At 41.5% G+C, this 16,652-nt stretch overlaps 1 protein-coding gene across 5 annotated transcripts in view; it reads right to left on the reverse strand.

Annotated features, from left to right (window-relative positions):
• Positions 1–16,652, reverse strand: part of Znf609 (zinc finger protein 609) — a 142,011-nt gene that overhangs the window by 32,667 nt on the left and 92,692 nt on the right. For 4 of the 5 annotated variants that reach the window (XM_055597660.1, XM_055597652.1, XM_055597645.1 and 1 more), the window contains one exon: positions 6,073–6,298. In XM_055597660.1, coding sequence (XP_055453635.1) covers positions 6,073–6,298 — 226 coding nt within the window. The remainder of the gene's footprint in view (positions 1–6,072; positions 6,299–16,652) is intronic. The other variant, XM_055597638.1, reaches the window with a different exon arrangement.

Genomic DNA, 16,652 nt, shown 5'->3' on the forward strand with positions numbered 1-16,652 from the left:
AAACTTGACGGTAAAACACTGCCTGACAGAGAAAAGGCCAACCAGAGAGTGTGAAACAGGGCCAAATCTTTGCCCCACAGAAGCCAAAGTACAGAAGTCACTCTGGGTTTGCATAGATGTCCACTACTTACTAGCCCTCACTATTTTCTCACAAAATCACCCTTCTTTCCCAAATAAACAAACAAATAAATTTAATGTTATTTTTATTGTATGTGGGTGTGGGTGTGCATGGATGGGTGCAAGCTACAAAGTGCACGTAGAGGTCAGAGGGCAAAGTTCAGGATTTGGTTCTCTCCTTGTACTGTGGGACCTGGGAATTGAACTCAGGTTGTCAGGCTTGATTGTGTTGAACCACCTTGGCAGCCTGATTGATGTTCTTTCTTCTTAGAGAATGCACACTTCCAAAAATGTAAACACATGCATGCATGCTCCCAAACTGTAAGCCATTAGCAATATTCAGCTGTTAAAATTAAATTTTGCTTACTTATTTATGCTATTACTTTTGAGACAGGGTCTTGCTAATTTAGCAGCTTAGGCTGGCCTTGTATTTGCAACTCTTCCTTCTTCAGCCGCCCCAGTGCTGGACCAGAGCACATGCACCATTCATGCCTAGGCTTCCTTAGAGGTATTTTTTAGGACAGTTTTCTTATGCTTCCCAGGCTGGTGTCACCTGGCTAAATGAAAATTCAAAAATTCAGTTCATCAGTTCTTTGGCACATTTTAGGTTCTCACAAGATTACTGTGTGGATTTTCATACTGACATGCAAAAGAGTTGGAATCTGGCTTCAGAAACATGGCCTCAGGGCATTATAATTTATTATTATTTTTTAACTGATATTCTGGTAAATGAAGACCACAGTAATTCCAAAGATGTTGTTGTGAGAGTAATTTCTATATGAGGTAGAAGGATTAATCCGGATACATGATTATTGAAGCAGTTTTGTTTTTAACAGAAGATTTGTTTTGTTTTGGGTTTTTGTTCTTATGATTAACAAGATCTGATTCAAGACTCCAGATTTTGAGGAAATCTCATTTCTTGAAGAGACATGTGCCAAGTGTTAATTCACATAAAAGATTCTCCCAGGTGGCCACTAAGCAAAGAAAGGTACAATGTATCATTCAAGAACAATTCTTTTCCCTTTAGGATGAAAGCAAGGAATGAAGGAAAGCACTCACTCAGCCTTAAACACAAGACAGGTGGGAAAACTCTGGTACTAGAATATTAAAGTAGGGCCAGCAAGATGGCTCTGAGATAAAGGCATTTGCCTCTGAACACCTGCAGATCTGAGTTGGCTCCCTGGAATCCACATAAAGGTGGAAAGAGGTAACCTACCTCATAAACTTGTTCGCTGACCCCCACGTGTGTGCCAGGACACATTTCCCCAGGCCCACACCATGAACACTTACAATAACAATTAAAGAATATTAAGGGTAGAAGTAAAAAACTGAGGCAGAAGGGTCATCCAGGAATGAAGAGGCCAGGCCCGGCTTTACACTAAGTTCCAAGCCAGCATGGGACACAGAGTAACTACAAAGTTCCCATCTCAAAAACAAAAAAACAAATACAATAAAGGGGATGGTTAAGAGCACTTGTTCTTGCAAAGGGCATAAGTTTGATTCCCAGCATCCACATAGTTGTTCATGACCTTTTGAAACTCAAGTTCCAGGGGATGTGATGCCCCTTTCCAACCTCCATGGGCACCAGGCATGCAAGTAGCACACACACAGAGATAAAATACTCACACACACAAAATAAATCTTAAAAACAAGGGGGGAGGCACCATCTTAACAAAACAGAACTTCAAATCTTACATATTTAAATAAGTGAAAAGGATCTCAAATGTTCTAACCCAGTATTTATTCTTAGAGAAGTCTAGGAAGTATTTTGACATGATTAATAAAGTTGAAGTAATATCATAGGACTTATTGGGTATATGTTAACAGAAATAAAATGACACGCCATTCAGTAAACAAAGAAAAAAATCCTTTTCTTTTTCAGATAGGGTCTTGCTGTCCTGCCATGCTTCAGGACTTGCTATGTATCCCCGGCTGGCCTTGAGCTGGCCGTCCTCCTGCCCAGCCTGTACAGAGTCACTACACTCAGCTTTTGATTCTTTTTGGTCACACAATTATTTAAAGATTTTTATTTTGTTTCTATATGTGTGTGTTTGCATGTGCAAGCCTGCCTGTGTCTATGTGTATGTGGTGTGCACAGGTGCCTGGATAGGCTACTTAGAAGAGGGGATGAGATCTCCTGGAGCTGGAGGAGGAGGCAGCTGTGAGGTTCTTGATGATGGTTTTACGATTTGAACACTGGTTCTCATGATCACTCATCTCTTCAGCCTCCTGAAATTTTTTTTTTTTACACTTAACATTTACAACTACACAGAATTGCAGTCTTCCCCAATTCTATTTTTTAAAATTTATTTATCTGTTATATAGACAGTATTCTGTCTGCATGTGTGCCTGTACAAAGAGGGTACCAGATCTCATCATAGATGGTTGAGCCAGCAAGTGGTTGCTGGGAATTGAACTCAGGACCTCTGGAAGAGCAGTCAGTGCTCTTAACCTCTGAGTCATCTCTCCAGGCTCCAAAACAATTATTTTTATTTAGGAGGTGCAAGCAAGAGGACAAGGTGTTCAAGCTCATCCTTGGCTACATACAAGCTTCAAACCAACCTGGACTCCAGAGGTCCCTACTTCAAAAACAAAGACAGGCTGTATGTATGCCTGTAATTCCAGCCTTGTGAGGCAGGTCCTGAGAGCTCACTGGCCAGCCAAGCTTGTCAATAGCTGAGCTTCTGTGAGGTGAGATGCCTCATCTCAAGGCTATAAGACAGACAATGAAAGAGGACGAGAAGTGACAAAGCCCTGTTTTGGCTTCAGGACATGTAGTGCCTGAGCACACCTGCACCTTCATTTGCATGTACCACATGTCGAGCGTTAGGAATTCAATGGTGAGCGAAGTCCCAAATCTCACTGAATTTTGTAAAGCGTGGAAACTATGAACATAGACAGGACACAGTTCAGTGTTACAGTGTTTGCATAGCATGTAAAAGGTCCTAGGTTCTACCTCCAGCCCTGCAAATCAAGCCCCATGTCAGGGAGAGAAAACAGGTACCCTCAAAGAAAAAGAACTTGAATGGTTTGGCTTCACTCTCTTGAAAAGATTTTCTCAGGTTCATATTTAAAAAGTTTTTATTTTTATTTATTTATTCATTTATTCATTCATTTATTCATCTACTTACCTATTTATTTATTTATTTATTTATTTATTTATTTATTTATTTATTACTTTATGCATGTGTCTGTATGTAGGTGTCACATGTGTCAGATCCCTGGATCTAAAGTTATAGGTAGTTATAAGTTGTGCTAAGTGGGTGTTATGAACCAAATTTGGGTCCTCTGAAAGAGCAGCCAGTTTTCTTAACTGCTAAGCCATCTCTCTAGCCCCTCAGATTGATATTTTATCACCACCATGAAGAAAAGTAGAATACACAGATAGAAAATGACATATTTTAAAATAACCTAAAGCATAGATTCCTCCCGAAGATTGCTCAGTGGCCCAAAGATGCCATCCGTAAGACTGGAAAGACAGCTCCGTGGTTAAGAGCAACTGGCTGTTGGAGGAGTCAACTCTCAGTACCTACATAGTGCTAACAACCTTCTTTAACTCCAGTTCCAGGGAATCCCAAGCCCTCTTTTGGCCCCCATGAATACTGCATACATGTGGTACACAGACATACACACAGACAGAATACCTATATACCTAAAATAAATTAGAATTACAATTAAAAATAAGTAAATATGAATTAAAAAAATCCCCCCATCATTTGTCATTCCAACACAATTTGTCTACTCAGATATTTGGCCACAGGCAGGAGGAAGTATCTTTTTATATTTTATTTATTTATTATTTCAAAGTTTATGTGTATGGATATTTTGCCTGCATGTATGTCTGTACTATGTGTGCCTGGTGCTAAAGGAAGCCAAAAGAGGGGTATGGGATCCCCTGAGAATGCAGATACCTGCAACATGGATGCTTGGAATCAAACTTGGGTCCTATAGAAGAGCAACCAATGCTCTTAACTCGTGAGCCTTATCAGCCTTCTATATTAACAGTTAGACACCTAATTTGCTATTTCTAGACTGTACAATGTAAATACACATATATACAGAGTATATCGTCTTTGCATCAGTTTCTATATCCTTTTTACCTGAAATACTATTAGCACTCACTACATGGAGGACTTTCAGTAATGCCAATGACAACAAAAGTACTTATAGGAACAGACTAGACTGCCGGCAGAATGATCAGAATGAAACGCAGACTAACAAGTTAGTCCTGTTATATCACAGATAATTAGCTGTGTTCCTAGGGGTCTCTAAATACAGAGTGAGGGCTCTTCCAATGTCTGGGTACTGATGCAGAGACACACTGGAGCTCTGATGCCTCTGTTCTCCAACCACAGATACTTTGACAAGAACCTGATTCTTTGTTGTTGTTGTTTTTTCCAAGACAGAGTCTCTCTGGCTACCTGGAAGTCTTTCTGTTGACTAGGCTGGCCTCGAGATCTCCTTGCTTCTGCTTCCTGAGTGCTGGGTTCAAAGGCATGCCTCACCTTCATGCCCCTCCCCCAATCCCACAGAGAACTTAATTCTTTATTAAAGAATGGGTTGCACTCAAAGAAACTAAATGTCACCACGGGGTCTGAAATAACTGGTTAACTGGCACTCTCATTCCATTTTGTTAAGTTTGAGAAATTCTGATAGAAAAGTTTCTGCTCTCTGAGGCAAATGGAACATGTAAGAAGTCTGCATGGCAGCCTGGGCAGCAGCAGCTTATATCTGAAAGCCCCAAGCAAGACAGCCTGAATACTCCCCCACTGACCAGGCCTATAAAGACTGTATGTACTGAGGGAAAGACATATCAAATATGGAGGTGGCTGGGCAATGAGGTGACCTGTGGAAGGAAAGAGTTGGCTGTACTTCCAAGTATTTAAAAAAAAAAAAAAAAAAAGGAAGGAAGGAAGGAAGAACTTGAACTTCACTGGGCCAGTATTACGTCAGTTAAGTGTAGGTGTGGTAGTGTACATCTGCGTTCCCAGTTACTGAGGGGCAGAAGCAGGAGCATCCAGAATTTGAAGTCATCATTAGCTACATATCAACTTGGAGGCCAGCATGGACATCATTTAAAAAATCAAGACCAAGCAGTTTGTGGTGTTGGGTGTTTTTACTCCTAGCAGAGGCAGAGGCAGGTGGACTGCTGCATGTTCAAGGCCAGCCTGGTCTAGTGAGCCCCAGGCCAGCCAGGAATATAGTAAAATTCTGTCTAAAGAAAAGTCTGGAGCGATGGCTGAGAGGATAGAAAGTACTAGCTGAGTCACAAGAAGATCATTAAAAGACAGTGTTTTCCATTAAGAGTACTGGCTGCTCTTCCAGAAGCCCCTAGTTCAATTTCCAGCAACTCCTTGGCAGCTCAAAACTGTTTGAAACTTTCCATGGGATCTGACATCCTCACACATATATACAGGTAAAACACCAACACACATTAAAAAATAAATCATAAAAAATAAAAACAAAACAAAACCTCCAAAACAAACAGGTGACTGTTCTCCATTTGCTGGACTTCCTCAACTGCCCTTTTATCACCATTTCTCTTAAAGTCTGATTGAAACTTTTACCTGTAATCTAAACCCCCCATATAAACCTAAGAGTACAGATTTAGTTTAAATGACACGGCAAGCACTGACTGTGTAGCATCTATAAAATAATCTAAAAAGTTGGTGCTGGAACCAAGGATGTACACAGGGCTAGAGCATGTGCCTACTTTCAACTGCCAGGACAACAGCAAAGGAAGCATCTCTAGGATGGCAAATATGCTTCTACCTTTCTACCCTTTGTGTGGGCACTTCCAAGGAGACCTGGACACTGAGGATCCTTCCAAGGAGACGCGGACACTGAGGATCCTTACAAGTGTCTGGCAGTGCTCCTATTTTTGCTTGGCAATATTTCTAATAGTAAGCATCTACTGGCTCTTTTGCAGAAGCAACTGAGAAGGGATGGACTTACCGTCTTCTGTTTCCTGCCACACAATGCCTTCAAGGTTAACACTGGTTCCAGGTTCACAGGGGCCTAAGCACTCAGGCTCTGTGGCAAGAGCCACATCACATGTGTTGACTCCAACTGATCGGGTACGGACCATGATCTGCTCACAGGGAGATGAGATGTCATTATTGACCACCGGCACCAAAAGGTGCAGTGGCAGCACCGCTGGGGTAGAGACGGGGGACTCCATCTATGAAAGAAGAGAAAGTACTAGCTGAGTTATAAGAAGATCATCAGAGGACATACTGTTTTCTGTACTTGCTCTATTCCAACATCTTCGGCTGCCAGAGTGCAGTTGCTCTGACTACAAGACTTGCTTCTTCCTCTCAAGTTCTAGCTCATGATACCACTCTAAATATGTGGTTTAGACAACAACATCTTAGGCCAGAAGCTATTTATTTACTTACTTACTTTTGTTTGGGTCCAATGTGACCCAGGTTGGCCTCAAACTCCCCAGTAGAGGATGCAGACGATACCCTTGAACTCCTGATCTTCCCGCCTCAACCTCACAAATACTGATATTAAACATGTGTTACCATGCCTCGCTTGATTTTCTTTTATTTGAGGGAGCCTGACTCTTAGCCCAGGCTGGCTTTGAACTCACACTAGCATCCTCCTGTCTTGTCCTCCTGCCTGCCTGCACCCCACCCCTCACTCCAAGGTTTCACCTAAGTAGCCTCGGTTGGCTTGGAACTCTCTTTGTAGAATAGGCTTACCTCAAACTCACAAAGACGTGCTTTGGCCCCATCTCTGAGGTCTATCCCGAGTTCCCCTCTGCACTATACAACCAAAACCAAATGAAACAAAATGACAAGCAGACTTCTATTTTCCCAGCTTCTGAGGTGTATATATTACTGACACCATTGTACTAGCACTTAACAAATTATTTGGTTAAAATGAATGAATATAGGCTAGGGATAAAGAGAATACAGGTTTAGGATTCCTAAGAATGATTCCTAGTTAATCCTAGAAGCTTTAATACAACTTTAGCTAAGAGAAAACTTATAACTTATTGGAGGGCTGGGAGCAATCTGATGGGGGTTTCTGAAACTCAAAGTAGCAGTGGTTGGTTAACGAGTGCTGGGCCTTTGAGTAGGACAGTAACATCTAATTTGTCTGTAAGATACCATGCAGAAGCCAATCCATACCAGTGTGAAGATACAACTGATTATGCACGCACTAAACCATGGAACACCAGTAATCTACTTTGAAAGTTAGAACTTCACAGAACATAAATTATTCAAGTCCCAGAATGAAACACACTTGGTAGTAACAGGGTGAGTGGGGGTCCTTTCATATTTGGAAATATGAAACAAGTATGTTTCATATTTATGTTAAATATTTATTTTTAAAAAACATTTCTTAGTTTTAAGCCTAAATGTAAGTATATGCACCGTGTATGTGTATGTGTTGCCCATAGAGGCTAGAAGAGGGTCAGATCTCCAGGCACTGAAGTTATGGATAGCTACGAGCGGCCACTGGGAAGTTCAAGACCTCTCAAAAGCAGTCAGTGTTCTTAACTGCTGAGCCATCTTTTCAGGCCATTACTTTTATATTATTTTTCCCCAGAGCTGAGGACCAGAACGGAGGCCTTGTGCTTGCTGGGCATGAGCTAAATCCCACGCCCCTCCCTTAGGTTAGGTTTAAGTATGTGTGTGTTTCTATGTGGTGTGCTTGGAGGACAGAAGAGGATGTCATATTCCCCTGGAGCTGGAGGTATAGATGGCCGTGAGCCAGTCAACCTAACTCTAGCCCTCCACAAGAGCAGCTGCACTCTTAACTACTGGGCCATCTGTCCAGGCCTTCTTTACTGCTTGAATACCAGCATATATCAAGTTGACAAATTACCAATGGTGAGTCTATAATGCTCATATCCTACAAATCTTACACACATACAAAGTTCTTAATACACACATGAACTGATTTCCTCTGAATACATGACACTAATCAGCAAGCTTAGAAAATGAGTTATGGATTTGCTTCCTTTTTCCTTATGAAAAACTTTAGCTGGCTTAAACCTGGTTCTTCAAGTGATGAATCCTGTTCCACAGATGAGACTAACAATGACACTGAATAGAGACCTTTGGAAAGACCCACACAACAGCCACAATCCAAGCTGTTGGACAGCTCTGCAATGAGGTTTGGGAATAAGTTAGTGCATGATCACCATTCAGCCTATAAACTCTCCCGTACAAGGACTTGAAAAAAGAAAATCAGTCCCAAAGCTGTTTAGATAATGCTTCCATTTTTTTTTTTTTGGTAGATGGTTTTGATTTCTTAGTTTAGAAAGCTACCACTAGTGCAGAGTTCATAGAGTTCATTTACTGATTCTTTGACTAATTCTGGTCCCTGAAGAGCTGCCCCCCAAAAGCCACCCATATTTTTCTGTGCACTCTCCCCCTCAACACCATATCTTCCATAAAAGGAAAGGAAAGCTGCCTGATCTGCTCTCTCCTGAAAATCACAGATTTATAATTTCCTTTTGTGATATGCTGGGTCTTTGAAAGACCCTTTAAACTTTCCACACAAGACAGGCATGGGGGTATATGCCTTTAATAAATCCTAGTACTCTGGAGGTGGGGGAAAGCTGACCTCTATGGGTTCCAGGCCAGCCATGCCGCACAGTGAGACCCTATGCCAATTAAACAAACAAACAAACAAACAAACAACTCCATACATAGGGTCTGCGGAGATGGCTCAGCGGGTATAGTGCAAACATGAGAACCTGATGTTTGAGTTCAGATCCCAGCACACATACAAAGAAAAGCTGGGTGTGGCAGTGGGTAGTGTGTATCTTCAACTCCCGCAATGGGTAGTGGAAACAGACACGTTCTGGGGGATTGCTGATCAGCTACGCTAGTCAAAATGGTAAGGTGTGGGTTCAGTTAAAGACCCTGTCCAAAAAAAGAAAAAAAAAGGGGGGGGGGGAAGGAAGGCGACAGAAGAGTACATCAGGCATCGACCTCAGACCTCTATACATGCGTGTGCATGTAAGCAAACTCTCTCTCTTCCCTCCCTCCACAGGTTTGAAGGTAAAAACAAAACAAAACAAAATAAAACAAAAAAAAAGACAAAACACAGAAAATGCAAACTGGAATGTCCCTACTGCTGCTTTACAGTGCTGGAATCTGGCTTTGCGAGGCAGAACACACAGACCATCTTCACTCTGGCTATTTCTGTGTCTCTGTTCTTTTTATGAGAAAGAACTGAGAAAGAAGCAGTATCAATTAGTATGTACAGTCTTTATGGTACCAAGATAAATTCCTTCAAGGTACTCTAATCTTCTAGGACATAGCTGGGCATTAGGGGATCATGCCTGTAATCTCAAGTCTTAGAAAACTGGGGCCAAAGGATCACTGTGAGCAAGAAGACAGCCTGGGCTACAAAGAAGTTTGTGGTAAACCTTGGCTCATCACTTCTCTAATTCCAAAGAAAACCAAACAAACCAATCAACAACCCTGAAAACAAACAACAAAAACCCGGGGAACTTGCAGATTGCCTTGCTTGCACACGTTCTGTTGACGATCCACTTCATAACTGAAGTGGCCCGACACAGGAAAGACATCTATTCTTGCCCTCTCCTATTCCAGAATGATATGCTAGTATGCTCTAGATAAGCCAGACCTTAGCTCTCTACTGGGAAATACAGAAAACATCGTGTCTATGACGGAAATGCGACTGCTGTTTTTGAGGAGTATATCATACTAAACATTGCTATTGAACGCCCCAACAAAAATGATAGCTGAACTGCTGTACCTCAGGATTTTTTGTTGTTGTTTGCTTGCTTGTTTTTCGAGACAGGGTTTGTCTGTGTAATAGCCCTGGCTGTCCTGGAACTGGCTTTATAAACCAGGCTGGCATTGAACTCAGAGATCAGTCTGCCCCTGCCTCCCAAGTGCTGGGATCAAAGGTGTGTACCACCATGCCTGGCTAATAATTAATTGTCATTATTTAATTTTATTCTGATGGTGGTATGTGGTAAGGTTTCACTCTAGTCCCAGTTATCACAGTTCTTTCTGTGTAGTTCAAGCTGGCCTTGAATTTATCACAATTCATCTAATACACCTACCTAAGAGTCTATCCCCCATAATGCTGGAATTATATGTTTAAGCCACCACACCCAGCTTCCAAAGATTTTTTTTTTCTGAGAATCCTACTCTAGTCTTGAAATTAATATGTAGTTGAAGATGACCTTGAACTTTTGATCCTCCTGCTTCTAGTTCCTATATGTTGGGATTACAGGTAGGTGTCACTGTGCCCTGTTTTATGCAGTACTGGGGATTGAACCCAGGACCTCCTGCATGCCAGATAAGCACTCTACTGACTAAGCTATATCTCCATCTATCATACCTCAGGGTATCATTAACACATGTACACCAACTACCCTCACAGGTCAGAGTCACTAAGCAGAGCTCTGGGTCTCTGTACGAAGATGGCTTTACTTCATTATGCATTTAATTAGAAGGGAAGTTTGAGAATGGGAAAGCATCATAACTATGAAGTTACTTTTCCTTTCCAAGAGAAATCTAAAGAATGAGCAGAGAGAATTAGTGTTTATTATAATACCGACTGTTAATTATCATTTGGACACATTTAAAATATACAGTAAGCCATAATGCATTATAAGTAGCACTATAGCATACTCTTAACTGTCTAGATGGCACCAGGTGGTGGTGGTGCACACCTTTAAAGCCAGTACTCGGTAGGCAGAGGCAGGTGGATCTGAGGCCAGCCTGGTTTACAAGCAAGTTCCAAGACAGCCAGGGCTACACAGAGAAACACTGTTTCAAACAAACAAACAAACAAACAAACAACCAAATAAAACAAAACAAAACAAAAATCTAGATGGCTTCTATTCCATATTCAACTACTTTCCGGAACAAGCACTGCTTTATTTATCACTCTGCAAGAGAAAATAGTGAAAGTCAGAGAATAACTCACTTTTTATCATTTTCATATACCTAAACCAAAAAACAGAGACCATCAAGAGATTGGCAACAATAGGGTGAGGCCATCAATTTCTCAATAACTACAACACAAGTCTCTAAGATGCTAGGACATGTTTTCAGCCCTCCCTGGGCTCAGCCACATGGCTAGGCAAACAACAAAACAAGCAAAAGCCTGAAAAAGAGACAAAGAATTTAGAATGAATCTCAAGTTTCCTAAAGTCCATTTCCTGTATTTTCTGGTGATATTTCTTTTTAGTTCACCTTTCCATATTAGTTTAATAGCATCCATTAAGGCTCTCAATAGCATCTATTAAGGTTCCTGGGTGCTGACAGGCAGGCGGCACAGAGATAGGGACAGAGAGAATAATAATACGGAAAGGCCAAAGTCATTAATCTCCCCACAAGAAGTAATTATACACCGACTTCACATGAGAGGCACTGATGGAGAAAATTGTTAAGGCTGCAGCATAGTTTTGGGATAGAAAATATTCTAAAGAAATATTTGGGACGGACTTTCTTCTTTTCCCCCGTCACAGTGAGAATCTCACACCTTCACAGTTAGTGGTTAAGAGCATGGACTGCTCTTGCAGAGACTTGTTCAGTTCCCAGGACCCACATTCAGTTCTTATAACTGACTGGAACTCCAGCTCCAAGGAATTTGATGTCTGGTTTCTGCAGATATTTGCACTCTGGTACAGACATTCACACATACACATAATGAAATTAAACATAAACCTTAAAAAAAAAAGGTAGAAAGTTAGTTACACTGGTAACTGTGGTAGTTATAAGAACCCCCCCAAAACCTATATCTCTATATATCTATATATATGTCATATATATGCCCCTCCCCCGGCTGAGACAGGGTTTCTCTCTATAGCCTTGGCTGTCCTGGAATTCACAAAGATCCACCTGCCTCTGCCTCCCTGAGTGCTAGGATTAAAGGTGTGCACCACCATGCCTGGCTGGTTCCTTTGTCTTTTTTAAGACAGGGTCTCACTATGTAAAGACCTCATATTCAAATGCACAATATAGATTAAGCTGAGCTCCAACTTGAGCTGATCGTCTTGACACTGTCTTCCTAGTGCTGGGATTACATGGTAGAACCACCATGCTCAGCTTCTCGAACCTCTCATCAGGGAGGTTTCCTAAGTTTCTGTGCATTTTTTTAAAATAAAAAATACACACAGGGCCAGCAGGTGAAGGTATTTTCTGCCAAGCTTGATGACGTCTATTTAATGGTCCCCAGGACTTGCATGGTGGAGGGAGAAGATCAACTCCTCAAGTTGTCCTCTGACCACTCCCCACGTATGCTCTTCTCCCTACAACACAGACAAGCAATCAATACAATATAATGTTTGTTTGAGACAGACTTCACGTAGCACAGATTATAAACAAGTGTTGTCGTGATTTGAATGAGAATGTCCCCCACAGGCTCAGGCATTTAACATTTGGTCCCCAGGTGGTGGCACTGCTTTTTCAATGGGTTATGAAGTGAGACACTGCTGAGGAAGTATGTCACAAGGGGCAGACTGAGTGTTTCCACTTCTAATTTGTGCTCTCTGCTTGGGGCTTATAGTTGAGATATAGGCTCCCATATCTCAATGTAAGCATCCTCTTACAGCTGCCATTCCTGCTGTTTGCTGCCTCACCTCCCTGACATGATAGACATTTTCTCCTTTGGAGCTATAACCAAAATAAACTTCTTATATAAGACACTTTGTTCATAGTATTTTTAAATCACAACTAAAAGAAAAATTGTCTTAAACTGGGAGCCAGAAAGTCTCAGCTGTATTACTCAAGCTGGGTGGTCACAGACACATACTACACCTGCCTTCCTTCCTTCCTCTGGTCCCGTCCTTTCCTTAAGATACAGAACTTCAGCCAGGCGTGGTGGTGCACGTCATCTTAGCACTCCGGGAGGCAGAGGCAGGTGGATCTCTGTGACTTCAAGGCCAGCCTGGTCTCCAGAGCAAGTCTAGGACAGCCAAGGCTACACAGAGAAACCTTGTCCGGAGAAACTAAAAAAAAAAAAAAAAAAAAAAAAAAAAAAGATACAGAGCTTCTCTTTCAGTGTTGCCCAGGCTGAATGTCTGGGCTCAAGTGATCTTGTCTCACTCCTCCAAAAAGTCGAGACTATGGACACACTTTGCTACATAGTGTTTCTTCTAGAAAACACCAAAGGACCTGTATTTCTTCTTCTTCATCATCATCATCATCATCATCATCATCATCATCATCATCATCATCATCGTCGTGATATCTGAAGATAAAATGCTTTGTAGACAGTACTACTATACACAATTAAAGTTCAATACTACCCAACAACAATAGTGTGTTGTTAAGCACAACTTTCTAGTGTTCTTGTAGCACCATGAACTCTTTCAGACATCTGGTGTTTGGATAGCATCTGCAGTATTTACCGTGATTCAGGCTTAACCTTACGGTTTTTCTTTTCCTTCTTCATCTTAAAATTATTTTTATTTGTTTATTGTGTGTATGAGGGCATATGCCTGCCATACTGTATGGAGGTCAGAGACCAACTTGCTGGTGTCAGTTCTCTCATTCCATCATGTAGGTCCCAGGAACTGAAGTCAGGTTGTCAGGCTTGATAGTAAATGCCTCTCTGCAGTAAGCGAAATTATAGGATTTTAAATTATCGTTCTTATTTTAGACAAGGTCTCATGAAGACCAAGTCAGACCTCAAACTCATTATCCTCATGCCTCCACCTGGCTCAGGCTTGGCTTTCCTTCCTTTTTGTAAAGGAGCTGCTCTTTTCTGTGGGAAGTTCACTGCCATGACCACACTGCTCAGGAGCAGGCCCAGATCCACCAACTGCACGGAACAGCTTCTCCAGCAATAAAGACTAATTAAATCTGCACCTTCCTGAGGTCACTTTGCCTGGCCTTGAGGGAAAGAGCACTGGCTGCTCCTGCAGAGGACTCAGAATCTACATGGCCACTAACAATTATCTGTAACTCCAGGTCCAGGGGCTCTGATGACCTCTTCTAGCTTCCTTGAGTACCAGCAATATACATGATGCAAAGATATGCATGAGGGCAAAACACTTATCCACATAAAGATAAGAAAAACCTAGAAGAAAGAAAGAAAGAAAGAAAGAAAGAAAGAAAGAAAGAAAGAAAGAAAGAAAGAAAGAAAGAAAGAAGAGAGAAGAAAGAAAGAAAGAAGAAAGAAAAAGAAAGAAAGAAAGAGGAAAAGAAGAAAACAAAGCTTGCCTGAAGATGAAACTGGCCCAAGGAAAAGCAGAAACTGGATGACATTCTTATAAATGTACAAAATCCTGATAACTTAAACTAGGTTGAGCCACTTTTTATCACTGCTGAAAAAGTCTGCACCCACAAGTTTGTATTATTTAATGATTTAACATTAGAATAAAAATGTGGAACATGGGCTGAAGAAATGGCTCAGAGGTTAAGAGCACTGGCTGCTCTTCGAGAGGTCCTGAATTCAATTCCCAGCAACCACATGGTGGCTCAGAACCATCTAAAACGAGATCTGGTGCCCTCTTCGGTCATGCAGGCAGGGCATTGTATATAGAATAAATTAATAAATAAATAAATACTTAAAAAATGCATTCTTGTGGTACACCATCCCCATCCTAACTGGTACTTTTTTTTTTTTTTTTTTTTTTTAAGAGACAGGGTTTCTCCGTGTGTCCTTGGCTGTCCTGGACTCATTTTGTAGGCCAGGCTGACCTTGAATTCATAGTGATCTGCCTGCCTCTGCCTCCCAAGTGCTGGGATTAAAGGCCTGCACTACCATACCTCAAATGTGGTACTCTACAAAGCTCCCCCCCTCCATGCCTTGACAAAAATCAAGGCTCGCTAATCTATCCTCCTAATAACTCTACTGGGGTAAAAGAAGGTAGAAAGATGCTTCCTTTAGAATGAAACCGGTTTCTTAACAATCATCCTTTTCTGGATTCTTCTCGCTTTATTCAACATCATTAAATATCTATGATGATGGCACCACAGTACAGTGAATGGTAAATGTAGTATGATTACTGCTTCTAGGTCATGTGTGATAAAACAAATATGAACAAGTCATTAAGGGAATATAATAGATGCAAATGAGATTCCTACACAAGGGGCAGAATCATTTATGTCTACCTGGAATAGAGGCAGGCAACATTTAAGCTGCATCATTTTAATTTTTTCCATTCATTTTTTATTCACTCACTCACTCACTCACTCACTCACTCACTCACTCACTCACTCACTCACTCACTCGCTCACTTTGTTTTTGGAGACAGGGTTTCTTTGTGTAGCCCTGGCTGTCCTGGACTCTTTATGTAGACCAAGCTGGCCTTGAACTTAGAGTTCCACCTGCCCCTTCCTCCCAAGTGCTGGGGTTAAAGGTATGTGCCACCACCACCTTCTTTTTACTTTTGTGGTGCTGGGTATTTAAATCTAGACACTGTACTTTCCATGCAAGCCCTTCAATCCCAAGCAATCTTACGGGTCAAATTCAACAAAAAGATCAGGAAAATTAGATTATTTTGGTTGGATGCAGTACCAAATACATGGTTTCAGAGGCAGCAACAGTAGTTTGTCAGAATTTGAGAATGGTGAGAGATTTCTAACAGGTAGAGAATCAATGCAAAATAATAATCAGGAAAGTGACATAATTCATTATGTTTTTAAACTTTTCTTTACTAGGGCTAGACATACAGCTCAGTGGTAGATGGCCTGCCTAGCATGTACATCACCTTGGTTTTGGTCTCCATCACAGAATTGTTTTTTCTTTTTTGCTGTGCTTTCAAGAAGATGAATCAAAGGTAAGGATATCAATTACAAGCCCACTCTAACACTCCAAGGAAAAAAATGACAACCTGAACTGAGGTGGATTAGTGAAAAGTCATGGATTAGAGGCAGATAATAAGCGCTCAGTGACTGACTCAGTGTCTAGGGGGTAAGAAACATCTGGGCTGGCTTTAAGCTTTCTCATGTCATCACAAACAGGACTACACGGAGACAACAGTACAGCAGCACCGACAACAAACTCGTTACTGGGACAGAATCAGGAAAGAGGTGTGGTTAACTGGATGTACAGGAACTTAAGAGGCAAGTCAGAGAGTAGTTGATAAAAGCTCCCTACCTGCTTGGGTGGGATAGCCACAGATAGTAACTGCACAAATAGAACAGAAATCAGGAAGAGAATAGCAATATTATAAGGAATAAATCCAGAAAGGAAAGACCACAAGGAGGTCTGAAATTGACAGTAATCATGGTGACAAACGTCAACTTTACTGCTTATTATGTGCAAGTACTTGTGAAAGTATTTTACATACGTGTCATTTATCCCTTAGAACCATGACTGACTTTCAGCAGTCGCCTCTCTTTTCTCTTACAGGCAGGATCTCACATAGTCTAGGATGGCCTCAGTTCACAACGCAGCCGAAGAGAGCTTTCACTTCTGCTGCTTGTGCCTCTACCTTCTGAGTGCTGGGATTACCAGTATGTGCCACAATGTCCCGTTTATGTGATGGATACTGAACCTAGTGCTGTGTGCATTCTAGCCAAGTACTCTACCAAATGAGCTACACCTCCAGGCCCTGCACCTGCTTTTATTGGGGC

Source organism: Psammomys obesus, unplaced genomic scaffold, assembly GCF_907164565.1.
Source record: "Psammomys obesus unplaced genomic scaffold, mPsaObe1.curated_primary_1811, whole genome shotgun sequence".
Lineage (NCBI taxonomy): Eukaryota > Metazoa > Chordata > Mammalia > Rodentia > Muridae > Psammomys > Psammomys obesus.